General features: G+C 44.6%; 2 protein-coding genes across 2 annotated transcripts in view; one reads left to right on the plus strand and one right to left on the minus strand.

Annotated features, from left to right (window-relative positions):
• Nucleotides 1-504: 504 nt before the first annotated feature.
• On the plus strand, nt 505-27,518 carry OIT3 (oncoprotein induced transcript 3). The gene is made up of 9 exons (XM_045022565.1): nt 505-672; nt 4,384-4,758; nt 6,923-7,033; nt 8,832-8,954; nt 11,124-11,246; nt 16,583-16,743; nt 18,919-19,334; nt 23,865-23,964; nt 25,807-27,518. Exons 1-9 carry the CDS (start codon nt 609-611, stop codon nt 25,987-25,989), a joined length of 1,656 nt encoding a protein of 551 aa, XP_044878500.1. The 5' UTR covers nt 505-608; the 3' UTR covers nt 25,990-27,518.
• The window catches only part of PLA2G12B (phospholipase A2 group XIIB), a 31,014-nt gene continuing 24,451 nt past the window's right edge, over nt 21,086-27,648 (minus strand). Inside the window, exon 4 of the mRNA XM_045022589.1 lies at nt 21,086-23,748. Coding sequence (XP_044878524.1) covers nt 23,708-23,748 — 41 coding nt within the window. The 3' untranslated portion in view covers nt 21,086-23,707. The remainder of the gene's footprint in view (nt 23,749-27,648) is intronic.

The raw sequence follows: 27,648 nt of genomic DNA on the forward strand, positions 1-27,648 counted from the left end.
TACAAAACTCATGACTCAGGGAGTCAGGATATTTGGACACCTCTCTTCACTTTGACTGATGTTCCCAGTGCAGCAGTGCTCTGTCCTGGGCAGTCTTTGCAGGTTTAGTTTTCGTCTTTCCCTCCACCACCCCCTCCAGTTAAAACTTTCCAATTGTCTGTGATTAACTGGGGGGAGCGTCATGAGCATAATGAAGTCATATGACTTGTGGAAGGAGCCGAGATAACAGCTAGCACCAATCTACCCTTCTCTTCCAGCCTTCCAGGATGTCTGGGTGTCCCCTCCATTAGAATTCCCCTTTAGATAAGATACTAGAGGTGTCACTTCAAGAAAACAATAAGGGATGAGTTTAAAAACAAGATGGGTCAGTAAAGGGCAGTGCTGCTTTGTGCAGGTCAAGGCTGAAGTTGCCCAGCATCCCCTCAGCCTCTTCCTCCGATAAACCCTCCAATAGAACTAGCGCCACCACACTTCCCAGAGCCTGGAGTCAAAACACACAAACCATTAGGAGAGGAAGTCAGAGAGAAGGACAGTGAGGCAAGACAGAGGGGGAGCAGGCAGTTTCAGGGAGTTTTTGTTCGGGTGCAACTTTTACTTGGTTGAGTGGGATGTTCCAGTACTTGTTTTTCTCCTTCTGTATCTATGTCAAGTTACAGCCAATATCTTCAGTGGGTGAGTAACCACAAGTGGACCTGCTTTTAGGGGTATGTGTGTGCATGGTATTTTTGGGTTTAGGCTGGGAGGCCTTGTGTGCCTTTTGGATAAAAGAGTGGTAGATCCAGGAATCAGTATTCAAAATATCTTGAGGAGTTTTACAGCCTCCTGTTCTACACAGAGAGTCCTAGAGTGTTTGGACGCTGCTTAAACAGGCAACATCTCCACTTATTTGTAGTTAAAAGCAGGGGAAATTTAATATTCATTAATGGTGGAGACTCTCTTTAGAGTCGGGTGGGCAGGTACTGTGCTAGTTGCTCACATGATCTAGCAATACAGCTCAGTTCAGAGAACTACAGTATCCCATGACTACTACTTCTCAGAGCAGAAACACACAAAATGTACAGGATTGACCTTTCTCCAGGGTGTCAGACTCATGAATGGTTATTAGATCATGAGCTACGTAATTATATATGTTAAAGTGCACAAACAAAAATCAGTAGTATCAGTAAGGTTACAAATTGAAATGTTTAAATGAAAGTTAATGTTCTCCTAGCATTAAGTTGGCCATGCTATTTCCAAAAGCACTCAACAAAGCTAATGGAAAGGGGGGTTTGAAGGGGTGAGGGTGAAAATGAAATGTAAAAATATTGCAGTTTTGATTTAAAAAAATTGAAATACTTTTTCACATCTTTTGTGAAAATGTTTTTAAAATTTCCTTCGCAAAAACAAAAAATTTTCCACTAGCTTCAGTGTCAGAAAGAACCCTTTGGCATTAGCACTGTGCCTGCTGAGGCAGTAGCTGCAGGGTCTTGCAGCTGTTTGTCTGCAAATAGCTGTATTAGTCTTCAGCGTTCTACGGGCTAAGGAATATTTTAGTCACTATTGTCCCCTCCTGCCTGAAACTGCCCACAGTCTGGGTGGGGGGTGTTCTTTTGCTTGAACTGCTTCCTCAGTCTGGAGTTCCCCCTTCTCTCCCTCCAAGTCCCTGCATTGTTCCATTCTCTAGATCTTGCCTTTAAAACCTTTCTTATCTGTTTAGCTAATGACAGCTTTCTGTGGCAAGTGTTTTCTTAGCCCCTCTATGAAAGACACTATTTAGAAGCTAATTGCATTGTATGTATCTTCAGTGCTGCTAAGCTGGGAAGTGGACAGGGAATTCCTCACTTTGCCACCTTTTTGTTGCTAGCACAGAGTTTTTAATCTTGGACAGTAATCCATCCTAAACCCCAAATAAGAAAGTCATTGAAACTAAAGCATTAAGGAGAAAGGCCAGGTAAGTGTGAAAGAGGCTATTTCAGTTGTATCTCTTCTGGATACAGGGATAGCCTAGTTTCTCCATGAAATGAGTTCATCCCGCTGGTAAGAAAACAAGGATTGAGACACCTTAAATAAGTGGGGTCCAAGTCTGTCCTTGTTTGGGAGGTAAAATAATCTCCTTGGGAATACTGGCTTTAAAAGGGTGGCATCTCTGGAAAAAAGAAATGCATAGTGAGTTTCTTCAGAGATCTGAGATTCCTAATGAGGGCTTCCCTTTGCAATCCTCGTCAGGGCTAAGGAATACACGTGGTATAGCAAGTTTTCTGTTAGTTCTTCTGCTCATCACTTAAAAACAATGGTACCAAAGCTTCTTTAAAAGTTTTCCTCCATGATCCAAACCTGATCTCCTACAGCTTCCTCTCATAGCTTTGCAGCCCTCTAATGGCTCCTGCAGCTGGGTGTTGGGTTTTTTTCTGTTATACTGAACTCAAAGCCAAATGAGACAAGTCTGTGATTGCAGATGGTGTAAGGATGTTTAGTGAGAGATTCCTTTAAGAGTCTTGTATTATAGGAAGGTGCAAGATAGCATTTCAGTGAAGGAAACAGGTATTTACAGAGGATACAGGTAAATTAGACAATCTTTAAACCATTTCTCAAAGCACTTATAGTTCCCATTTCAGAGCAAGTGAAGCAATAATAAATACTGTACAAAGACAGTATCTAGAACATTTTATTAAAAACAATAGTTGATTTTGAATGGCATCTTTCATATAAACTGCATCACGCTATTCTTTAGAACTAAGTTAAATAATAAATAGCAGAGAGAGAAAGTACAGAATATATGGAAGAACTATATTAAAGAGAGAGAGACTATGTATTCTACTTGGCTGGGATGTACTTAATCAGAATGACTGGCTTTATTAGTCTAATGCTACTGAAGGTAATGAATTCTCCTTAGTCAGGAAAATATTAGCATACATTCTGCTTACAGGGGACAAATCAAGTCGTGGTTAGTGGTACTTAACCAGGTGTTAATATATTGTGAAAATGTAAGTTCCAATCTTTTAGTCTAGAAACAGACTAAATACAGGAAAGATGAAAATGCACTGAATATTTTTGTATTTTCAATGGTACAGTATTCTTCCATTTTAGATATTTTGCACACACACATCTCCCATTGAAGTCAATAGATGCTGGTTTCCAGCATGTCCCAATTCAGAGCACTCCATTCGGTAGGTTTTGAGGTGACATATGAAGAGAGGTGATAGGAAGGCTGTTTCAGATGGCAGCTGAAGGTGATCAGACCAACCATAATGAATGTTTTGAGTCAAAGGAGGGATAGTGTTAAAGGGCAGAAGGAATAATGTGGACAAGTTTCTTGGGGTAGTTTGGGGCAAGTCCACGCAGGTCTTCAAATGCCAGGGACCTGAGTTTTTCCACTGCCTTGCCCCTTGTGTAGTAATTTACACTAGGCAAAGTGGGTGTAAAACCCTAGCAAGTCAGCATGGTAACCCTTTGCACCCACTTTGCACCGGTGTACAGTACAAGGCTACACAAGGGGCAGGGTGATGGAGAGCTAAATCTAAGGACAGTAGTTTGAACTGCCTGAGGAGGGTTTACAGTTGTATTGGATTCTAATGACTCTTGTGTAGGTTCTGGGCCAGATCCATAGCCAAGGTAACAGGCAGATATTTTCCATTTGTAGAATTGTAACATGAATATGTTCACCACCTATCTATTGCTTGCATTCTAACAGCTACTTCTAGTGATGATTTCTGACTTCTATCCATAGAAAACTAGTACTCAACAAAAAGTGAACTGTGCTATTGTTGAATGCTTTTTATGAATTTTATAAATGCTTCAAAATCCACTTGGAACTCAATCCTCCTCCTTCTGAAGTCTGGGGGAGAATTAGAATCGACTCCAATGGGTCAGACACTTATGTGGCCCCAGCAAGTGGATGAATGCCAAAGAACTGATGCTATGCAAGGCATTTCAATTATGCTTAAATAAGGGATTCATGGGGTGTCTGATCCACTTAAGTCATCCACATGATGTTCCCTGCAAGCTTAGTCACCAGTCAGAACTTAAATTTGCGAGAATATTTTCCACTTCACTTCATTCTGCTATGCTCGAGGTACCCATTATACAGTAGTTACTCTGCAAGTCATTCTTACTGTCATATAGTGTTTTAAGTGCTTGAATGGTCCTTTATGTTGCTTGTTTTTAAAGGAATTAATTAAGTTGAACTTTAAGAATACTTCATTCCTCTGAGCTTCTGGTAAATGGACAATCACTTTACCAGCATCATTCTGTCTCTCTGGGATCTCTGTCCATTAAGAAGATTCTGCTATATCAGGAATGGAAAAATAAAATTGAAATTATTTTCTGGTTTCTACAGTTACCAGTCAGTAAACATGGTTTGATTATCACTGGTTTCTCCCTCTTCTCTCTTATCATATGACTCAGCCCTGGACCCTTGCTCTGCCTATATCAGCCTGAATGAGCCTTGGAGGAACACTGATCACCAGATAAATGGTTCCCGTGACCAGCCTACATGCGATAGCCACATTGATGGGGAGTGGTACCGCTTCACTGGCATGGCTGGTGATGCCATGCCTACCTTCTGCATCCCAGAGAACCACTGCGGGACGCATGCCCCCATCTGGCTAAATGGCAGCCACCCTAGGGAGTTGGATGGCATTGTCCAAAGACAAGCCTGTGCGAGTTTTAAGGGGAACTGCTGCCTTTGGAACACCACGATTGATGTTAAGGCATGTCCCGGCGGGTATTATGTCTACCGCTTAACCAAGCCTAGTGTCTGCTTCCATGTGTACTGTGGGCGTAAGTAACCATGAGAGTCCTTTCTTTTCTTTGACAATCTCTTTATTCTTTTCTGTGATTCTCTGAGTGACAACTGTGTTGGGGGTTTCCCGTCTCTGGTAGTTAGTTCCTCACTCCCACCCCTTGCCTTGGCGTGGGGAATCCTACTGATGTTGGAGAGGCAGGAATGCCCCCAGAAATCACTCCCAACACAGCAAACAGTCCAAGTGCCACTCCAACATTAGCCTCTTAATCACAGCACTGCAGTACGGTGCCAGCCCACAGTGGCCATGCCAGACAGGCTGCTCCCTGTGTCTTTCCCCAAGCCCTGAGCTCAGACTCTAGGTAGGAAATCTTCTATGGCCTGTGTTATACAGAAGGTGATTGATTAGATCACAGTGGTCCCTTCTGGTCTATAGACTAGATGATCATAGTGGTCTGTTCTGGCCTCAGAATCTGTGAATGGTATTTCCATCCTCCAGCAGGAGGAGAGCTGGCAGCAGAAACCATGGGTAGGGCTTCTTGCCAGCTCTCAAGTAAAGGAGGGTTCTGGGGCCAGAAGGCTTGGCCTTTCACACTGTTGATATCTGAAGTGAGGACTCCACAATGACAATGCTGCAAAACAGTTGAAAAGTGGAGGAGTTCCCTTGTGCCTAGAAATTAGGTATCCTAAAGAGAATAAGGAAAGCCCAGGCTATGAAAACAGCACCAGCCCAGCTCCTATGACTAGGGCCTTAACAAATTCACAGCCGTGAAAAATGTGTCATGGACGGTGAAATCTGGTCTCCAGCATGAATTCTGGCCTTTTGTATACTTTTACCCTATACTATACAGATTTCACAGGGGAGACCAGCGTTTCTCAAACTGGGAGTCTCAACCCAAGAGGGTTGCAGGGTGTGTTTGTATGTGTAGTAAGGTTATTGTAGGAGGGACATGGTATTGCCACCCTTACTTCTGTGCTACCTTCAGCACAGCAGCAGCAACGCAGAAGTCTGGGTGGCAATGGGCAGCCGGAGAGTGGTAGCTGCTGTCCGAGGGCCCAGCTCTGAAGGCAGCAGCACAGAAGTAAGGGTAGCAATACCATACCAGGCCATCCTTACTTCTGCACTACTCCTGGCAGTGGTGCTACTTTCAGAGCTGGGCTCCCAGCCAACAGCTGCCACTCTCTGGCTGCCCAGCTCTGAAGGCAGTGCCATTGCCAGCAGCAGTGCAGAAGTAAGGGTGGCAATACCACGACATCCTCTACAATAACATTGCAACACTCACCCCCCCACTACCCGCTTTTGAATCAGGACCCCTACAGTTACAACACCATGAAATTTCAGATTTAAATATCTGAAATCGTGAAATTTATGATTTTTAAAATCCGATGACCATGAAATTGACCAAAATGGACCATGACTTTGGTAGGGCCCTACCTATGACTTTCACAGAACTGGGCTCAGGTCTGAGTTGACAACAGAATCCAGAAATCTCCATGATTTGGGGTGAGTTCCGGATTCTGTGGGACACTTTCAACTATTTAATTATAACTTTAAAAAGTCTCTTTTTTCCTCATGTAATCAAACCCATAAACCTACTAGTTCTTCACTCATCCACAAAGTCTTCCAGGAAAAACAGGGAGATATGGGACCTGAATTTTTTTTATATAAATACATAAATAAAAAACAGGAAAACCTCCTTTGGCCTAGAAGATGTCTCTATACCTGTGAGAGAAGATGACTGATTTCTTTTCTTCTTGCACAAAAAACTTGTCAGACTGATGCAGCATAAACTGTAGGCTTGTTTATATTAGAAAAGTTGCAACTGTTTCACTAAATCAGTTTTAAATCTGTCTAGTTAAACTAGTGCCAACCTCTAATGTAGACATACTTAAAATGGTTTAACCCTCACTTAAATCAGTTTAGATTGTGTCTGTAAATTACCAAAACTAGATTTGCACTGGTAAATTAAGATAGTCCAAATTAAATGAGTTTTAAACCAGTTTAAATGTCTCTCCATTAGTCTGCACTAGTTTAAACAGATCAATTCAAAATCAATTTAATTAGACCAGTGCTTTTCTAATGTAGGCCAGGCTTGTAACTTATTAACCTAGTTGAGGGCATGAAACTCATAGCACTAATGGTAGAACTAGTTGTCTAGATTCTCAGTATTCTAGATGAACAGTGGTCTTGTCATTCTGTAGATTTCTATGATATCTGTGATGTGGTGGATTGCCATGGCTCCTGCTTGGATACTGGAGACTGCATGTGTTCCTTGGGGACAACACTGGGACCTGATGGACAGACCTGTCTTGGTAAGGGCAGAAACAGAGGGGCATAGGAAATGTGAGGAGAGACCAGCTGGAGAAAAGGGACTAAACAAGATATTGATGTTTCCTTTCTGTTCCTTTAGTTATTCATCTCCCAGTTAATTGCTTAAAAAAAAGGTGGAGAGACAGATATGTTTGGGACTAATTTTACCCCTTGTTGCTTGTAACAAGTCGACATTGTTTTCAGGTCAGTGATCTCACCTTTGGAGTTTTCCACCATTGACTCAGCACCTGACTGACCATTATCCTGGTGTCCCTGAGGCCATATAATTACTGAGGGTGAATTTGTGTTCTTTGTGGACCAGCCCTTGGTTTAATGAAGAGCTAATCAGAGGGCAGCAGCTTTGCTGTCAGTGGTGATTTGCTTTGGAAGGTCACTGCTCATTCATATTCAACAACAGGTTCATAGTCTGTCATGAGAGGCTTTTCCTTCATGGCTCTGTGGGATTCCTCAGTCCTCCAAACAGTTACATTCACTGTCACAGTGCTACATGCTAAGATTGGTGATGCTGACAATCCTACTGTCATTGCAGGGCCCTATCCAGGGCTTGGAACTCAGTATCTTCATATCATCTGTTGGATTTTTAGATTTCTGTCTCTGCAAATGTAGCTTGGAGGCAGAGAGACTATGCTTGATAATCTGTGACCAATAGGTAAGAGTTCACGGACTTAGGTGGCATGGGGCTGGTGCTTTTTCAGTGGAGGGGCCTCGCCCGGGAACTTCCTTCCTCTTCTGGCCCACTAGGACCTGAGTCTGTTGGCCTTCAGGACTAGTGGTGAGATCTGTCTCTGCTTCCGGGCTTTTTCATTATGGTCTGATTATGGTGGAGAAGGAATTAGGTATAATGATGGATGTGAAAGTTGAATGATGAATGAGTCTTTTCCAATATTGTCATTAGTCTGCAAAATATGTATGGATTTTTATCTTTTTAATATTTCTTGTGTCCATAGACTATTAAAACTTAAATCCGTGGTAAATACCTGGTGGTAAAAGATTGATCAAATAGCTGGTGTTTTCTTTTGACCTTCACACTGTCAGACAGAGGTGTTATTTTTTCCCACTGAATTTAGCACTGGAGAAAAGTGCTGGACTGACAGCACTGCAGACTGATTCCCTTTATATGTCCACAGAACAGCAGTGCAAATTTCCCCAAATTTAAAGCTTTGCCAATATGCTTTCAATCCGAAGCTGTGGGAGATCAGTTCTATAGAGGAGAGAACCGTTGGTTTCTTTGCTGACACTGATAATTGTCAAAGTGGGTTTTGCATTGTAAATATCTTTCACTCCTGAACTGAGGCCATCAGGCCATTTCACTTAAGTCACTGAACAGTCAGAAGATGGTAATAACTTCATCTCTGCTGACATGGGCTGGAGTTCACCAGTGACCTCAAAGTGAAAGTCTGTGTACTCCCATTACTAATCCCATGAGCCACTGAGGTCTCTGACATGAACTGCATATGGTTCCTCAAGTATGTAATAAGCATCTGGGAGCAGATATTTAAGCCACAAAGATGCCTTCTCAGAGATTTATTCCTAGCACTAAAAAACAGAAGGAAATATACAACAAATATGCACAATTTGATTCCACGCACAGTTTTTGCTGAGGAGTCTTAGTAGTCCTGTCCCTGTTGCGGGATTGACTCTGCTGTCTTTACCCTCTGCATTACTTTTTTTGGGGGCCAGAAAATAAAGTCCAATTTCTTACCAGCAGCCCTGTTCATCAGACCCATTTTACAGGCTGTGTGTTGCAAAATTGTGTATTACAGTATTTGCTTCCTGCAGATGAGAATGAATGTGAACAGGATAATGGAGGTTGCAGTGAGTTTTGTGTGAATCTGAAGAACTCCTATCGCTGCGAATGTGGAATCGGGCGCACGCTGGGAAAGGATGGTAAAACCTGTGAAGGTGAGTTAAAAGGCAAAGGGATGAAGGCACCAGCATGGAATTACAGCTCTGAATTGCACCTTCTACAGTCCTACTTCCGTAAAGTTACATCAATCATTACATTCTTTCCTGCATAAATATTATCTCACAGTATTTGGTCAGTCATGGCATTTTTCAGCTGGTGTGAAATTCACTTGTGTTACTGTTGTACTTGCCAGTAATTTTACTCCTGAAACACTGAGAAGAGAGTGGTGAAGAGGCTCCTTCCCACTCCTCCAGTATTGTTTCCAATAAAAACATACATTTGTATTTGTGAACACATTTTTTATTTGTTGTTAGCAGACATAAGTGGCTATTAAGGAAGGATGGAGATAACCTTGAAACATGACCTGAGTGCAAATCGTGTAGTGATGGGACCTTACCAGCACAGCTCTCAGCTACTCTGTGCATAACCCCTCTGATCATCACCCCATACAATGACGAAGGAATGGAGACAAAATGATGAGGCATGGGACAGGGCAATAGGGACACGTGTAGGGGGTGAGCAGGATTTTGTATTGCCATAATCTGGCAAAAGATGAACTAGGGATGGGATTGGTAGGTGGGAAAATATCAGTTAGTCCCAGTTATGGTTGAGAGTTGTGGGGTTTTTTGGTTTGGTTTTTTTACTCTGTTGAAGCTTCCCCTACAATCCTAAACTTCACTCACAGTTGTAGAGAGTAGCTATATGTGTGCTGGAACAATTAGCAGAGAAATAGATAGATACTAAATATGTTGTCATTGTGATTCAGAATTAACACTCTGTTGAGATGTGTGAGGAATAGTTCATCTCTCTCTTGGAGGTTCTGGCTTATTTGTGCCCTCAGTTCACCCATTAAACTGCATTAAAATCAGTGGGTTTGTACAGATGTAAACTGAGGTGAGCCCTCATCAGGCACACTTTGTTTGCAAACGCACATGTTCTAAACTGTTTTTGCATGAATGCTTTAGTTCTACAGACCCACCAGACAAATACTAGTAAAATGCACTACTTAGTATAGGTTCAGTAGGACCCTTCTTTCCTAAAAGACTAAAAAAAATCCAATACAGTGCATGTTTTACACCTTTTAAAATGTAATTGAACCACATTTTTAGTCAGCCAACAAGGGAAAATTTCACTAGCTTTTACTAGTGCCCTGTTAAACTCAGAGAGTAATAGCAAACGTGAAATCTGACAAACTGGAGTGACTGTTAACATTACAAATGCTTTTTTTATTTGGTTTCCACAACATTTTCTTGAAGTAAAATCTCACCCAGTTATTACCGTCAAAGCTCTAAACTAGTCAAAATGCTCTTCAGACAGCCAGAAATATACTCTGCAAGCTGAATAATTGACATTTAGTGTTTCTTTCTATAGCATAAGTATAAAATTAAAGAATTAAAGTGAGCTTAAGGTTGATTAAGGAAATATGTATGTGTGGTAAAGAAAGACCCTGCCTAGCAAGTAGAAGGGAAAGCCTTGGAAATCGTAAGTGGTAAGGCCAGAAGGAATAAAGTAGGGAGGATGTCTGGGTCAAAGAATAACTAGTAAGATAAGGAGAAGTTTCTAAAAAGACGACTTCTAACCAGTTGGGGTGACTGCAGATGGTTTTAAATCAAAGAGAATCTGTCTTAAAATGAGCTAACACAGCCCTTCCTCAGCCCACACACCAGTGTTCAAGCCTGTGTGAACCCAGGTATAACGGGAAAACTGTTGGACATCAAAAAGGAGGGGAGAAATGGCCTTGAGAAGAAAGGTGATTGTAAATCTTATCTGGATTAAGACTGTACATAAGGGTGAATTGTCTCAAACTGTTTTTTTAGCTGAAGTCAGTAATTGGCGATGACATCCTTGTTTGTTAAAGGGTATAAAAAGTCAGCTCTTAACGGGTTTATTGCTAATACCTGCCTGAACATGTTGGAACTGACCAATATGGGTCTGAGTACCTTTGGGTTTGGTCATTTATAAGCATCTTGATCAAATGCTTATAAATGTTTTGTTACTGTTTGGATGTAGTAAATGGCTTCTTATTTAGGCTTTTTAAGGCATATTTAGAGGAACTGCATGAGACTTTGGATTTAATAAAGGAATTTATGGTTAAATTGGTATTTGGTGATTTCCCATGTTAATATTTCAAACATTATTAATAATTCCAACACTTTGTCTCTTAGAAATTGAAGGTTGCCACAATAACAATGGAGGCTGCAGCCACACCTGTATTGCAGTGGAGGACACATACCAGTGTGAGTGCCCAAGGGGGCTTGTTCTGTCAGAGGACAACCACAGCTGCCAAGGTAGGGCAATAAAGATCACTTGCTAGAGAGCCAGCCCAGGGCAATGTAGGTAAAGTAGGGAAGCACCCTTAGATCTTTACTCCATTGGAGCTAAAGTGCATCTTGAAGGGGACACTCCTAGGCTCTTGGATGATGTAGAAGGGTCACCAGTGCTCATAATGCCTCTGCTCACCCACCCTTACCAGCTGGAGAATATGTGTTGTGTAGTCAAGTATTTAGCATGAAGGCAGGTAAATGGGTAAATGGTGCCTCTTCTGAGATTACTTATTTTACAATGGGGCCAATTAGTGTCAGATGTTAAGGGCATTTTGTGGAGGAATTCAGCATTTTAAAGAACAAGCAATCTTACTTTATTAAATTCAATCAAATGTATGGTCACATACAGTAGTTTATGGTGTAAAGCAGATATTTAACAGAACCTTTCTATAACTGCAGAAATACAAGCTTTTATTACCTCTAATCAAGTTTATGGTGATGTAATGAACTGTGGAAGACTTGCACAGAAACCTGAAGCAGTTTGTCTGTATCATATCAATAGTTCTACATGTAGCAATCCCTTTCAGCGTCATTCATGGTATTGTATCATCTGCAATTTTTTTAAAAAGGGAGTTGAGTCAAAGAAATGTTTATAATTTTTAAAGTAATTTTCCCCTCCCATTTATTCCTGCTACAGTTTGAAATTGAAATGCTTTTTTCCTCCCGGACATACACAAACCCTATGGACAACTAGGGACAGATATTTTAATAATTTAACATTTATTTGTATTGTGGTAGCCCCTAGGAGACCCAGTCATGGACCCCCATTGTGCTAGGTGCTGTACAAAAAAATGGCCCTAGCCCCCAAAGAGTTTATGTTCTAACTACAACAGAGAAACACAGACAGACTCAGGGAGCACAAGGAAACAGGGAGGCAATATTGATCAGCATGATAGGCCGTAGTCTTGGGCTAAGTTCCTTGTAAGCTGTGCGGCCGCGCAGCAGCCTATTTAGCACTGTGCAGGCACTCAGGGAACCCACCCAGGGACCTGCTGTGCCCCTCCCCTAGCCCCAGCCTAGCCTGACCCCCAACTGGCCGGGGAAGGCAAGTCCAGGCCAGGGGAGGGGCGCCCTGGCAGGTCCAGGCCATGGCAGAGTTGGGGCTGGGGGAGAGGCACTGCGGACGTGGCAAGTACGGGCCGCCACTCCCCCGGCCCCAACCTAGCCTGGCCCCCAACTGGCTGGGGGAGGGGCGGCCCATACCTGCCGGAGCGCCCCTCTCCTGGCCCCAATTCTGCCACGGCCCAGCCCTTCCGGGGCACCCCTACCCTGGCCAGAACCCATCCCTGGCCTGGACCTGACAGGGCCGGGGGAGGAGCACCTATCCTGCAGCTCCAGTCCCGGAGCTGCTGCAGCGGGGAGAGGCACCTCTTCCCCCAGCCCAGGTAGTGGTGTGGGGAAAGAGAGCTGGGGGAGTCCTCTCTCACTACCATAGCTCTGGAGCACCTCCTGCACCCCAAACCCTTCATCCCCCCCACCCCAGAGCCTGCACTCCCAGTCAGAGCCCTCACCCCCTGCACCCAACCCAGAGCCTACAACTCCAGCCCTCTGCCCCAGCCCTGAGCCCCCCATCCCCGGCCCCATCCCAGAGCCCACAGCCCCAGCCAGAACCCTGCACCCCAACCCTCTGCCCCAGCCCTGAGCCCCTCATCCTCGGCCCCATCCCCGAGCCCATAGCCCCAGCCAGAACCCTCACACTCCTGCACCCCAACCCTCTGCCCCAGCCTTGAGCCCCCCATCCCTGGCCCCATCCCAGAGCCCACAGCCCAGCCAGAACCCTGCACCCCAACCCTCTGCCCCAGCCCTGAGCCCCCCAGCCCCACCCCAGAGCCCCCAGCCAGAACCCTGCACCCCAGCCCTGAGCCCCCCGGCCCCATCCCACAGCCCCAGCCAGAACCCTGCACCCCAACCCTCTGCCCCAGCCCTGAGCCCCCCATCCCCGGCCCCATCCCAGAGCCCACAGCCCCAGCCAGAACCCTGCACCCCAGCCCTGAGCCCCCGGCCCCATCCCACAGCCCCAGCCAGAACCCTGCACCCCAACCCTCTGCCCCATCCCTGAGCCCCCCATCCCTGGCCCCATCCCAGAGCCCACAGCCCCCAGCCCCAGCCAGAACCCTGGACCCCAACCCTCTGCCCCAGCCATGAGCCCCTCATCCCCGGCCCCATCCCAGAGCCCACAGTCCAGCCAGCACCCTCACACCCCAACCCTCTGCCCCAGCCCTGAGCCCCTCATCCCCGGCCCCATCCCAGAGCCCACAGCCCCAGCCAGAACCCTGCACCCCAACCCTCTGCCCCAGCCCTGAGCCCCCTGGCCCCATCCCAGAGCCCCCAGCCCCAGCCAGAGCCCTGCACCCCAACCCTCTGCCCCAGCCCTGAGCCCCTCATCCCTGGCCCCATCCCAGAGCCCCCAGCCCCAGCCAGAGCCCTGCACCCCAACCCTCTGCCCCAGCCCTGAGCCCCCCATCCCCAGCCCCACCCCAGAGCCCCCAGCCCGAGCCAGAACCCTGCACCCCAACCCTCTGCCCCAGCCCTGAGCCCCCCATCTCCAGCCCCATCCCAGAGCCCACAGGCCCCAGCCAGAGCCCTGCACCCCAACCCTCTGCCCCAGCCCTGAGCCCTCTCCCACACTCCGAACCCACATGAGTTTTGTCATTTGCACCAATATGAAGGTGATGGGAACACTGGTCTGGGGACACAGTGCTGCCAGCATTGTAAGCAGTATGTGGATTAGACCTCCTGGGAGCTGAATTAGATGACTCAAGTGCTTCAAACACCAGCAGCTCATCTACTTTAGGGCTCAAGATTTGTTAACATTGGTGAAATTGAACCAGTACTGTCAATACTGGGACAGTTTTTTGAAAAATGTCTCTAATGTAGGCAAGGTTACATTCTGTCATTACTCTGCGGCTGCTCATCAGTAATGAGTTGTTGGCGTTGCTTTTTTTTTTTTTTAGTCTTTTACCAGTGGGGGATGCGTTAATTTGGATCCAAAGCTGATTTATTGATAGTAGTGAAACCTGTTCTAGTTTTAAGTGTTCTCTGGATTCATGGATTCCCACATAGTCTAGAATACACAGAAGCCTGCACAGCCCTAGCCCAGAACTCAGGTGGTAAGGATTTTCTTCTCCTCTCCACTTAGTATTTCAAGGTAACAGCATTAAAAAATAGAGATGTGTCCAAACCAAAACCCTGGATCCAAATGCTCCTGAACTTTGAAGAAATGCAACCTGGATCCAAACTCTCTTGCTCTGGCCTATCTCAGTTTAAAAGCATTTGGCTTCCTCGTTTGTCAAAGGGTTAGTTGAAAGTGTTAATAAAAGTCCTAAAGTAAGGCTGAGTTCATCACTTCTGCACAGTGTTAGCTTTCTGGAGACCGTGGAAATGGTTTCACAGTGTCCCTGTAGAATCTTGAAAATAAGATTTGTCCTTTGTTTTGTCCTGTGCTGTTTGACACACATTGATTATTTCTCACCCTCTTGTCTTTCTAACAGAGCAGGAGCTCTGACATTTCCTTTTTATTTAATTCTGCTTCCCCCTTAGTGATGGCAGTTAGAGAGCACACGGCTCTGGGAACACTGCTTGTTATTTGGCACATCACACCAAAAATGATGGCTTTTAATAAAACTATTATTCTCTATAATGACTTGGTGAGTGTTAAAAATATTGCTGCTTGTACAGCATAAATGTTCACTCGGGGGGGAAAAATTATACTTCAATGATGCTAGTTGTATCCCAGACCCAAGGAGCTTGGAATTAGAGAGGCAAACCTTGTGGAGTGGGAAGTGTTGAATTATTTTTCTGAGTTGCCTGAGTCTGCCAAATTAATGAATTTGCAGAATGTTTTGTCCTGTAACTTAAAACTAAGTAATTCCAAAATTCTCTATCTTTTCTAGCTAAGTGGGGAAATCTGGGCTATGCATAAGAAGCAGAAAGCCTCCCCTAAAATTAAGTGGGTTCCCTATGCATAGGTTGTACATATAGTATTTATTTTTTAATAAAAATATTTTCTCCTATACACACTTCTTTTTAACAGTTTCTCTCTAGCCTGTTTTCACTCTGCGCCATCTCTGCTCATCTTTCCCCATTTTCTCTTTAATAGAATTCAAACTCAAAAATGTTCAAGTTGAATTTTCAAATCCCGGATATCCAAGTGGCTTGGCATGAGGAAGAATGAGTTTGCTAATCATTACCAAATGTATTACATTAAATATTGATTCTAATGGTCTTTCCAAACACATCCATTCTGGCTGGACATCTATACAGGATGAATTAAGCCCTCCCAAAGTCTTGTTATAGCATGTTCGGGGACTTGTATACTACCTGAGATAGATTCTTCAAGGATGGCTCTGTTTGGGTTGTTACAAAATCCTTGCCAGTAACATGCAGGGGTCTTCTCAGGACATTACACTGTTAATGATATCATCCAGGCCTTGACTAAATAAGAGTAATTTGAAAAACAGTAATTAAGCTCCTCCCAAAAAAACTTCAGTCTCTTCAATTCTGTCTTCTGCTGCTGGTCCAGCCAGGATGGAAATTGTTTCAGTTGCTTGGTTCCAATGTGCCAAGTGGAGAATTTGGGAGGTAAACATGGATTGGAACAGTGAGGAAGTTTGGGGTGTGGACAGGACATAAAATGAAACGGGGGGGGGGAGAGCAAAACCTCTCCATATTCCACAATAACTTAAAACACCCTGAAATTAAAAGGGCTGAGGAAGATAATGTGATTCGATGCTTTGGCTAAAATGCTTAGTGTTAGTCTGGAGATCAGTAGGGTAAAAATCACTTGCATTGAATAGTCATAACTGAACAAAAGGGCCAAGACCTCTACCGGATCCCAGCAATGCAGGAGATGCACATTAAATGCAGCTCTCAGACTCATGGGTACAGATTTGCCCCATGAAGAGGAAAAACTGCTCTTTGGGGCATCTAAAAAGATGAAATCTGAAATATTCAGTTCCCCTGTCTGGGCAGAGAGATCAAAACAAACTGTCTGTAGGCCAATAAAAGGCCATTTCAGGAAACACTGGAATGGGAGTGAAGGGCAGCCTGGTCACAAATAGGACACGTACTCTCCCCTGCATTCCCAGTAATCAGGGTGACCAGATAGCAACTGTGAAAAAAATGGGACGGGGGTGGGGGGGGCAATAGGCACCTATATAAGAAAAAGTCCCCAAAAATGGGAGTGTCCCTTTAAAAACAGGACATCTGGTCACCCTACCAGTAATGGTATGCAGAGGCCTTCCCTACCTCACTTGGCAGATTTGCTGTGCTGATCATTGTGCTGGGGGCTTTTCTTGCAGTTCCAGTGCTGTGCAAGTCCACCTCCATTGAGGTGAGCATCCCCAAGGATCTGGTTGGAGGGCTGGATCTTTCTCTCAGCAATGCTTCCTGCAAAGGAGTATCCAATGGCACTCATGTCAACATCAACTTCTCATTGAAGTCCTGTGGCACCGTTGTAGATGTACGTATCCTCATCACCATCAGCTTTGTCATCATCATTGTTCTCATTACATGTGTATGGACTGGGGATAAGTGTAGGGTCAGCTAGGGCCCAATCCTCATTTACACGAGTAGCTGTACTGAGGTCACTAAGGCAACTGATATGGGGAAGTGCTGCAGGATTGAGCCCTCAGTAAATGTTAATACCCTTCCCACTTTGGATGTGTCATGTGAGTCGTGAATCCAAACTCTTAACTGACTGAGCTGTGTGGGTATCCAGTTCAGCTGCGTTTCATAAAGTTTCTTGTTGTACAGGTAGAACCTCTCTCAGACAGTCTGATTTCTAAGCTCCTAGTAGCCATTTTATAAGATGAATACCCAGAGGTGAAAGTAAGCCAGTACGCCCCGGTACCACAGCCCCAGACCCTTTAAATAGCCGCTGGCACCCCGCCACCGCCTCCCCAGGGCTCCGGCAGCAGGGCTCTGGGGACGATTTAAAGGGTTCAGGGCTCCAGTAGCCACTACCGCCCCAGGCCCTTTAAATCGTCCCCGGAGCCTCCCGGAGCCCTGGGGTAGCGGTGTTGGGGCTCAGGTGGCGATTTAAAGGGCCAGGGGCTCGGCCACCGCTACCGCCCCAGGCCCTTTAACTTGCCACTGCAGCATCGCCACCACTACCCCAGGGCTCTGGCAGCAGGGCTCCAGGGTGGTAGTTGCAGCCGGAGCCCCAGGCCCTTTAAATCACCGCCTAAGCCCCCAGCTGCCGCTGCTACCCCGGGCTCCAGCAGCGCTGCTCAGGTGGTGATTTAAAGGGCTCGGGGCTTCCACTGCCGTAGCCCTGGGGTAGCGGCAGTGGGGCTCTGGTGGTGATTTAAAGGGCCAGGGGCTCCCAGCTGCCGCTACTGCAGCGGAGCCCTGGGCCTTTTAAAGCTCCTACAGAGGCTGGGGCCCCCTCAGAGGGTGATTTAAAGTGCCCGGGGCTCCAAAGGCCCCGCCTCTTCTGGTAGAGGCCACACCTCTTCCAGTAGAGGCCCCTCCCCCTCCTAAGGACTCCAGAGTACTGGTAAGTCCTTTAAGTTACTTTCACCCCTGTGAATACCATGCATTTGTGGGAGACAAATGAGGAAAATACTGGCTATATGCATATCTTCTATGGAAACTTGAGTATTTCTACACACTTCCTCTCAACTATTCACCCATCATATTATAGAAGACCCCCACATGGCAGGCCTCATCCCTTTTCCAAGGAGGAATGGACTGAAGGGTATTCCCTCTCTCTGGAGTCCAACTACCCTCTTTCCTTAGCACTTTCAGGTCAGGAAGAGAGGAACTGGGACAGGAATCAAGCTGCACATTAGGCTGTACTTCAACAATCACAGCAAAGAACATAAGGGAGAAATTTCAGTTCAGAAAATGCCTTTGAGGGCCCATCTTTCACAATATCTGTTTTTATTTGTGTGCACATATTTTTTGCTTGAAATAGTGGAGTAAGCAGGCATTTTCTAGGGATTTTAGTCACAAATTACTGTGTGGCAGCTGCAGTGAGAGAATCCTTTCCTGCTGCCATGCAAACAACCTCAGCCCAGGCCTAGAGGGGCCACCAAACTCTGCGTGTGAGGGTTGGTTTCATCTCCCTTATTGGCTCAGTCCTAGTAATGTACATTTGGAAGTATCGAGGACTGAACTGAGACTACTAAATTCAGTTCAATTAGGGCCTCTGAGGGGGCTTGACCTTGGTCCTTGAGGGAAAGGCCAGTTTTTATGCTCTGTCACCCAGTAGCGGACTCGTTTGCAGAAATGCAGTCAGAAGGGAACACAGGAGGGGTGTCCCCATTACTGGCAACTTCTCAGGAGCCAGAGGGCTACACCTATCGTAGCCTTGGCCTCCATCTGTAATACAGAGCTCCAGTCCATGGAGACTACATGTCCGAGCATAATGTTTCTATCCAAGTGCCTCACTGTAATCAGATAGTGTCCATGGGTCCTACTAAAGATGAGGGTGACTGTGGCTGCAGCGTATAATTTTATTGGCTGCAGTTTGTTAGAGCAGGAATAGCAAGAGAAACCCAGTCTCTGGCTCTTGTGTCCAAAATCAAACCGATTTTAAAAAATAAAGGTCCTGTCTGATCCCTGATGTTTCCAGTTGCTTCGTGTTGTGATGATCTTCCTCCCCTTCCCACCTCCCATTGTTGTGCTGCAGGTAGTAAATGATAAAATCATTGCTACCAATATGGTGACCGGCTTGCCCAAGCAGACACCTGGCAGTAATGGGGACATCATCGTCCGCACCAGCAAGCTGCTGATCCCTGTGACCTGTGAGTTCCCCCGTCAGTACACCATCTCTGAGGGCTACGTCACCAACCTGAAGAATTCCCCTCTGGAAATCATGAGCCGCAACCGGGGCGTCTTCCCCTTTACCCTCGAGATCTTCAAAGACAAAGAGTTTGACGAGCCCTACAGGGATTCTCTCCCCACCCTCAAGCTTCGCGACTTGCTGTATTTTGGGATCGAGCCCATGGTGCACGTGAGTGGGCTAGAGACACTGGTAGAGAGCTGCTTCGCCACCCCCACCTCAAAAATTGATGAGATCCTGAAGTACTACTTAATTCAAGACGGGCAAGTGTCACAGTTCTACTTCCCTTCTTTGTCTGATATTTAACCCCAATACCATTTGCCATCTGGGTCACAGGGCACATAGAGAAAACAGAAAACACCATCACTCCTTCACAGACAGGAAAAATCTAGACTACTGGTCAGGACATGTTCAGAGTAATTGCCAACAGCCATTGCTACCAATGCAAAACCACTCACATAGTAAAAAGTCTGGAGAGACCAAAAGGAAGGCAGCATAAATAACTGTTGCATATTGTTGTTGTGTATCTGTCTCTGTAACTTGGCTCCTGTAGAAAAACCATGTGGCCCTCTTTGTGTGCCAGCTGGTGACCAAACACTAAGCTTACTTAACCAATGAGTTAAGTAAGTAAGCCACTACTGTGGCTGGATTTATTCTGTGCGCAGCTAAGCCTGTGGAACCAAATCTCTTTATATTCCGTTAGCAGTCATTTCTACCCTGTGAGCCAAAAGTTCCACCATGACTGGAGCTTCTAGGAGCTTTGCTGAGCTCATTTCACATCTTACATCTGCCATCTAATGGTCTGTCTGGCTATCACTATAGACACAGTGGCCTACAGGTCACTTAATTATGGGAGCAATTTTCTGGCAATTGCCAGTGGGCCAAGTCTAAGGGGAATGTTAATAAAAAGCTTAGAGCAGACCTCCGAGGTCTGTAAAGGGACATCTAATAATGATAGTGGCACAACAGGTTCCAAGTAGCTTTGCTGAGTGTTCTGATGTTTCATAAGATGATCCCCCCTTTGACAGGATTGTCACATGTCCTGACATGTTTAGAATCATTTTAGTGTTAACATGATGTTGTCTCAGGATGTTTGCGTCGTGGTGTTGCCAGTCAGAATGGCATTGCAACATCCTAATGCAAATTTCACAGTATTGTGAAGGTTGTATGCTATGACTCAGGGGACAAAGTCCAGTAAAAGTAATATCCAGGATGCACACATTCAGCCACTAGTTCAGGGACTCTGGTAATTAGTTAAGTCTAATTTAGTGTCTGCCCATCAGCCTGCAAAGATAACAGTGGTTTATGCAATAACCTGGCTGCTGAAGAAATAAGTCATTCACCATGACAATTAATGAGGCAAAAGTCATAGGCTGATATTTTAAAAGTAGCAGGGAGGATTTGGGTTGGGTATTTTTTTTGCTTTGTGTTTGTGTTTTACTTCAATCTGTCTAACTTTAATGAATTATTACTGCAGCAGTGTGTAGTGCTTCTCTCTCCATAACCAATGGTAAGCTACATGTTGGTTCTTGTACTCTGTACTTGATGCATCAATTGCACTTAAGTCATTTATGCACTTCTACTTCTGTGCTTTATGCACCAAATCATAATGGAATAACTTGTTTATCAGATCTCCTAGCAATGACTTTGGGCACTTGTATTCTTGGGGCTTCAAACATCCATTAATCACCAACACTGGAGAACATTACTGAAAATGGTCAGTATTGGAAAAAGGAGGAACATGAACTGAATGGGGAGAAAGGAGAATTGAATGGTGAGGTCTCAAATCCATTACAGCGGCAGATTTGCACTTGACTATGATGGGTCCAGGGGGGTTCCTCCTGTAAGCAGTCACTGGCATTTTCTCCTCATAGGAAGGAGGTACCAACAACTCCTCTGCTATTTTTATACTTTACAGGACAACAAAACTTTACAGAAAAGTTATGAGATTAAGTGTAGTGGAACAGACACCATTCTGACTTCAGTCTGTATAGTCCTGTCAAGATTACTATTACCTATCAAAGTACTCTGCATGGGCACACTGCATACTGTTTTTGCTGCTTTTGCATCAATTAAAAAGTAAACTTCATAGACTATACCAGTGATTAGCCCATGCTAAAAAATGATCATTCTTGCTCAAAATAGTACTCAATCCAACATCCCTTAATCTCCCCATACACAAAATCCTAAGGATAAAAGACAAGCCTTTTAATTAGTTTAGCTAATTAACCACCATCAGGTCTGCAAGGTAACTGTGACTTAGAAATTCTTAAATAAAATACTGTATAAGGACTTGAAATATTTTTAGGGAGTATCCTTCCCTTACTTATTTTCCACCACTCCAAATCCCCCAGCTGACAAGTGCTGAATGTACCTTACTTTGGAGCCCACCACCTCACTTCTGAAAGGGGCTGTCTCCCTTCAGAGGCTGAATGCAAACTGACTGAATCCTGGGGGATTAACTCAGACTCATGGGTGCTGGAACTAGGGGGTCTGGGAGTGCTGTCACACCCCCTGGCTTGACGTGGTTTCCATCATATACGGGGTTTATAGTTTGGTTCAATGGCTTTCAGCACCACCACCCCCTATAGAAATTGTTCCTGCACCCCTGCTCAGACCCCTTGTGTGTTGCAGTACAACATCCTGTCACTAGGCCAGCAGGGCAGCCCTAAACTTATATTTAAAGTATATTTTTAGTATCCCTATTGTATGTGCCTCTAAAAAAGCAACGAGCTGGTTGTAGAGAAAACAAATATTATAGCTCTCCAGTGTGTATACCCAAGACCCTGTGGTTTAAAGTGGGTCCATTATAATCAAATCATAGTCCAGGACTTTTAAGAGGGGTTTGATTTAACCCAGCTCAAATATTTTAAGACGGTTTCAGTATAAATCTGTTAATAACACTCTTTAAAGGTGGCCCTTTCATTATTATCATATAAAGAAAAACCCTTTAAATTGGCTCCTTCATAGTCAATTAGGAGCTATGAGTTTAAAAGCCACCTTATAATAAACAATCCAATAGCATCTGATGTTTGTCCACCATGGGACATCTGAATATTGCAGTTCTAGGAGTGGGCAGTTCAGATGGGCAGTTCTAGGAGTTCTAAACTCATATTGTAAACCAGACACTTGGACCATTTTTTGAGAAAGGCCTGAAATAAAACAAGTGATGAACTAAATAACACTGATTTTTATTAATTTTTATTTGTCTCTTTTCTTCACTCCCTTCTCAGTCCGACAAACTGATCATTCCAACAGTTATATAGTGCAATGCATGCTATTGAATCCAGTTTATGCAGAACTCTACTAAAGAGAGCAACATTCTGCAGGCTGAAGAACCTAACTGGCTGAATATCTCAAAGGTTTTTAAATGAAAATTTCTGCGTAAACAGAGTTAATTATTTTTCTTTTTCGTAAATGAATACACTATACTGTGTAATCATTTTCAACAATTCATCAAATAGTTCTACTGTGGCTGTCTGTTTAAAAGTCAGGCTATAGTATTTCAAGTTTTGTTCCTCTACCCTCCACCATTTCCATCACAACCTCTTTTATAACATGCAAAATCCACATTCCTGAGATGAGTTTGTGGAAGAGGACATGCTGTGTTGTAATGCAGTACAACAGCAGAGTAGAATTTGTGCCTTTTTAAATCAGCAGGGCATTGTAATAATCAACAAGAACTTCCATTAAATAAAAACGTTACATTTTTCTTTTTGTTAGTTCTATATCTAGCTCTAAACTGTTGTATAGTTCAGGCTCCAAATTTAAGTTCTGTAAAAACAATTAACCGGTCTCCTGTAGTGTTCATAGAAATATAGGGCTAGAAGGGACCTCGAGAGGTCTTCTAGTCCAGACCCCAGTCCTGAGGCAGGACCAAGTATGCCTACACTGTCCCCGAGCGGTTTTTGTTTAACCTGTTCTTAAAAGCCTCCCATGACAGGGGTGGGATTCCACAACCTCCCTAGGAAACCTATTCCAGTACTTAACTATCCTTATAGTTAGAAAGGTTTTCCTAATAGCTAACCTCAATCCCCCTTGCAACAGATTCAGCTTATTACTTCTTGTCCTGCCTTCAGTGGACATGGAGAACAATTGATCACCATTCTCTTTGTAACAGCCCTTAACATATTTGAATACTGTTATCAGGTCCACTTTCTGGCTTCCTGTGAACCCTAATACAAACATATTGTCCTAGAGCATGAGATACTGAATGTGAAATTGGCTAGACATGGAGAAGTTGATCAGTGTAGTTTCACAGGCTAAGCTGAAGAAATGCAAAAAGTAAACAAAAGCATAAATGGTGAAAAGTACATTAGATTTGAAAAATGCTTCATTTGTAATTATCTAAGAAATTTTAGTAACACAGATAAGGACATTTTCTTTTAAAGTAGATGATTTTTATCTTCTCAGTGCCCCTTTAATGATGACATTATATTTTTTTAAATAATCCAGGAAATATCTGAATCTGTACATCTCTACTGATCACTGCAGACTCTGGTGCCCAGAAAGGTGAACTGAGGATAAACTTGATTGCAATTCTCTGGCAGATGTTCTGGTTGTGGGTGTGTGCAGCATTATTAGTTGTGTGCGTTCTGCCAGTTCCTTTTGCTGCAGAGCTGTGCTGGAGATGCTATCAGTCACCACGGTTGTTTTTTGTCTTCATTCTTGAATGTTCTGCGGTGGCCAAAGACAAAGTAATATGGATGGTAACTAGATGACTAAATAGGTTGGAATACTTTTTTTTCCACCTCTGTGAAAGCTATTAAACCTTCTCCCTCTCCTTTCTTCAGCTGTGTTTCTGATGACTCCGTGAAACAATACACGTCAAAGGATCATCTCGCTAAGCACTTCCAGGTCCCTGTGTTCAAGTTTGTGGGTAAAGACAACAAGGTGAGCTCAAAACAAAATTACTTCTCAGGCAGACATTAAACCAGCCCCTAACTGGGTTGGGAGACTGTCCATGGGGGAGCGACTAGTGGGAGGGACACAAAGGGGGGCACCAGCTAAAGGGGTGACTCCTCCCCATATGACCCCCTCCACGTGACTCATCCCCGCCCCCAGCCCAGGGGCTCTGCGTTCTCCCCGTCTCCTCCCGATCCCATGTTTCCTGGCGGGCGGTGGAGGGAGTCTGCTCCAGCCCTCCTGGCATGTGTGGAGCCACACACTAATGCACTCTCCCAGGCAGCCTGGTGTGGCATGCAGCAGCTGCACTCTTCCAGGCAGCCTCCAGCCATGGCAGCATGGCCAGAAGAGGAGAGGCTCTGGCCCTGCCCCTTCATCTCCCTGGCTGCCGGCCTTGCCCCACCACAACGTTTTGAGGAGGGTCCTGTGACCCTTTGCCCCCATCTCCCCACAGGTCACCATTGCATGGGGCTGATTCTTTGTGCGTGTAGTATTACAGTAGTAGCAGAGAGTCAGGGATAGGAATTGCCATACCAGAACAGATTGATTGGTCTGCCTAATCTAGTATGTTGTTTCCTTTAAGAGCAGGGGTTCTCAAACTGGGGGTCAGGATCCCTCAGGGGGTCGCGAGGTTATTACATGGGGAGTCTTGAGCTGTCAACCTGCACCCCAAATCCCGCTTTGCCTCCAGCATTTCTAATGGTGTTAAATATATTAAAAAGTGTTTTTAATTCATGGGGAGGGGGTCGCATTCAGAGACTTGTTATGTCAAAGGGGTCACCAATAAAAAAGTTTGAGAGCCACTGTTTAAGAGCCTAGATCAGGTGCTTTTAGAGGAAAGTGGGGGGTCGGGGGAAGCCTTAACAGTTGTGCAATACCATGGCTCAATTTCTTCCTAACAGCAGAAAGCACTTAGCTTAGGCCTGAAGCATGAAGATTCATAGCTCCTATAATTGTTGTCCTACCTAGTGTAGTATAACTGCAGATTCTGTTCTATCTTATTCTTGTGTCTACACCTGTTTGAATTTCATTAAGCTGTTCTTGGCAGTATCAGGTTCAAAATTCAACCTTACCGGCACGCACAAAAATGCAGGACGCCCTGCTCACTACTCAGAGGGACTCTACCATCCTCTCCTATCACCTGGGGCACAGGGAGCTGCCATTCCATCACTCTCTCTTCCTCGCTGTCTAGAAATGACAGCTGCTACTCACATCCTCCTTCCATGGTCCCCCACAGTCTCCTGTCCCCCTCACTCTACACTGACCTGTTTGCCTTCCCTATCCCCTCACAGTCTTCTACTCCTCACATTTTCTCTCCCAGCTCATGCCACATTCCACAGCACTCTCTCCCTCTGCCTTATGCTCCCCCCAGTCCCCTGATTCCTCATAATTTCCTGTTCTGTTTCCTGACAAATTCTCCCTTATGCGTACTGCCCCTTCAGTTTCATTCCCAGCACCTCCACATTCTCTTTCCCCTGCCTGCCCCTTACACTAAAGGGGCCACCATCTTCTCTGAGCTCAGTTAGGCTACAGGGTCACTGGAAACAAGCAGGGCAGCCATTTTTGCTGGGAGCAGCCTCATTTTCTCCTCTAAAGGTTAAAGGGACATGGCAGTGAGGGAGGGTGGCCTGTGGCTTCAGTCCCTTTAGTAATGGGAGATGGTGTCCATCTTGGATAAGGACAATAGTTTGCAAGTTTGGGATGGATGATGGGAATCATTTTAAAAAAAAAAGTCACATAATATTGTGAGAGCTGGCAGCACTGCTTATGTGAAAGCCAGCCCCATGGTTCTTCACACTGCCAGCTCCCTGCCTTTTCACAATCCTGCAGGAAGTGTTCTTGCACTGCCGCATCCTTGTGTGTGGCATGCTGGATGAGAGGTCTCGCTGTGCCCAGGGGTGTCGGAGACGAATGCGCAGGTCAGCTGGGATGGAGGAAGAGGAGGAGGAAACCAATCACGTGGCAAACCATATCCTGACAGGTGGCCCCATTAGAATCGACATGGATGAGTAGCACTCTCTCACCATCACAGTGTACTACCCAAGAACCTGCCCTCCCTCCCTATTGATGTTTTGTCGCATGAGTTTTGATGATGTGAAAAGGGTGTTTGGTAAAGCCCTGCATGAGCCTATTATCGTGTTTCATAACTGCCTGACAGTTATTTACTTTTGTGAAGCTATATTAGACACAAGAGGCAGCCCCTCCATATGTAATCTGATCAGCTGTGTAATACAGCTGTGCCTGCATTTCTGTCAATTAAAGGGAGACATTTCAGTTATAGGCCCAAAATGTTACCTGCCTTCATTTTTCTGATCTGTTTGCAAACTTCCCAATGTTTAAACACATTTTGAACCATGTTGCTAATGCTTTATTTTCCAAGGACAATACAAACAGTGCCAGGAGCCCGACACACATACTGAACAACTCCTGTGATAAGGCTGTGTGTGCAGTGAGTGTGACATCAAGGTTCTGAAGGGTGGTTATTAAAATACATATAAATATATATCTCAAATATGCAGACTCCTTGAAGCTGTAAAAGAACAGTAATATGCAGCTAAAGCTCAGAATTGTTGCAGGAAAATGTGCATATTTTAAAAGAATTATTTCATAAAATTAGTTTTATATTTTCCTCTGACAATTACATACATTTTTTTACAATATGTTTCTCTTTATTTAGTGTATCATTTCTTCATCTCTCTTCCCCCTAATCCTGTCCCACTGCCCCCACTAGTTTGGTGATATGTGGTGCATTTTTGTAAGTGGTGTGACAGCTTGATTGTAAAAAAATTAAAAATCTCAAAACTAATATGAACTGTGATGCTGTGATCTTCTGTGACTTGGATGTTCTAATGCATTAACCTAGAACAGGATAGAGGTGTTAATGAAATGCATAGTACGAACAATTGATGGAAACACTCCATATATAGTATTAAACATAGAGGATCAGGTTCAAAAGCCCCATCAGGCCTGGTTACTGCAGAAACTCTCAGAAAGTTCTTAAAGACATTGTGAGGGTTAAGCACCATCTTGGTGGAGGAAGACTAGCAGGAGAGTCTGTTCCAGTGGATATTGAATATTGGACACTGATACCTGTCTGAGATTCATTTGGAGTACAAAGCACCAGCACAGAGGGAGGTATAATGCCAAAGCCAGCCTGAACTAGCCCATGCGGCTCCATGCAGCCAAAGACTAGTGGCTTTGGGTGAAGAGATTTCCTAGGTAAGAAGTACAATGCAGAGCCAGCAGTAAGGGTCAGCAAATGTGCAGAAAGTAGGGACAGAGCCCAAGAGTGAGAGAGGAGGGAGCTACTGGGCTTGACTTTGTATTCATGGGGTTTTCTGCAAATGAAATTCCTTTTGTGCAGTTCTGGCCAGCACTGTTCAAGGTAAACAAGACTTGTGTACAGTTGTAAATAAAATTAATTGCACTAGAAAATCCCCTGAGTCTGTATCACCAACTTTTCTTCCAATTGGAAACTGTCCAAAGTCCAAAATCTGTTATCACTTGCAAATGGGCAACAATATCAAAGGGATTACAACTCATATCCGCAGTATTCCGTTTCAGAGCTTTATGTCCTCCAGCAACCAGACTCAGAATACAAATCAGAGTTTAGCATTATTGATTTATTTGGTAGCTCTGATTTTTAAAAAATGGCTTTTAGCCTGTCTTAAT

This window comes from Mauremys mutica, chromosome 7 (genome assembly GCF_020497125.1).
Source record: "Mauremys mutica isolate MM-2020 ecotype Southern chromosome 7, ASM2049712v1, whole genome shotgun sequence".
NCBI lineage: Eukaryota > Metazoa > Chordata > Testudines > Geoemydidae > Mauremys > Mauremys mutica.

Coding starts and splice junctions, on each gene's coding strand:
- OIT3 (XM_045022565.1), top strand. CDS start 609: ATGTTCCAGTACTTGTTTTTCTCCTTCTGTATCTATGTCAAGTTACAG. Junction 11,247..16,582: donor GGACAACCACAGCTGCCAAG/GTAGGGCAATAA, acceptor CTTTTCTTGCAG/TTCCAGTGCTGTGCAAGTCC. Junction 19,335..23,864: donor TACTACTTAATTCAAGACGG/GCAAGTGTCACA, acceptor TCCTTTCTTCAG/CTGTGTTTCTGATGACTCCG.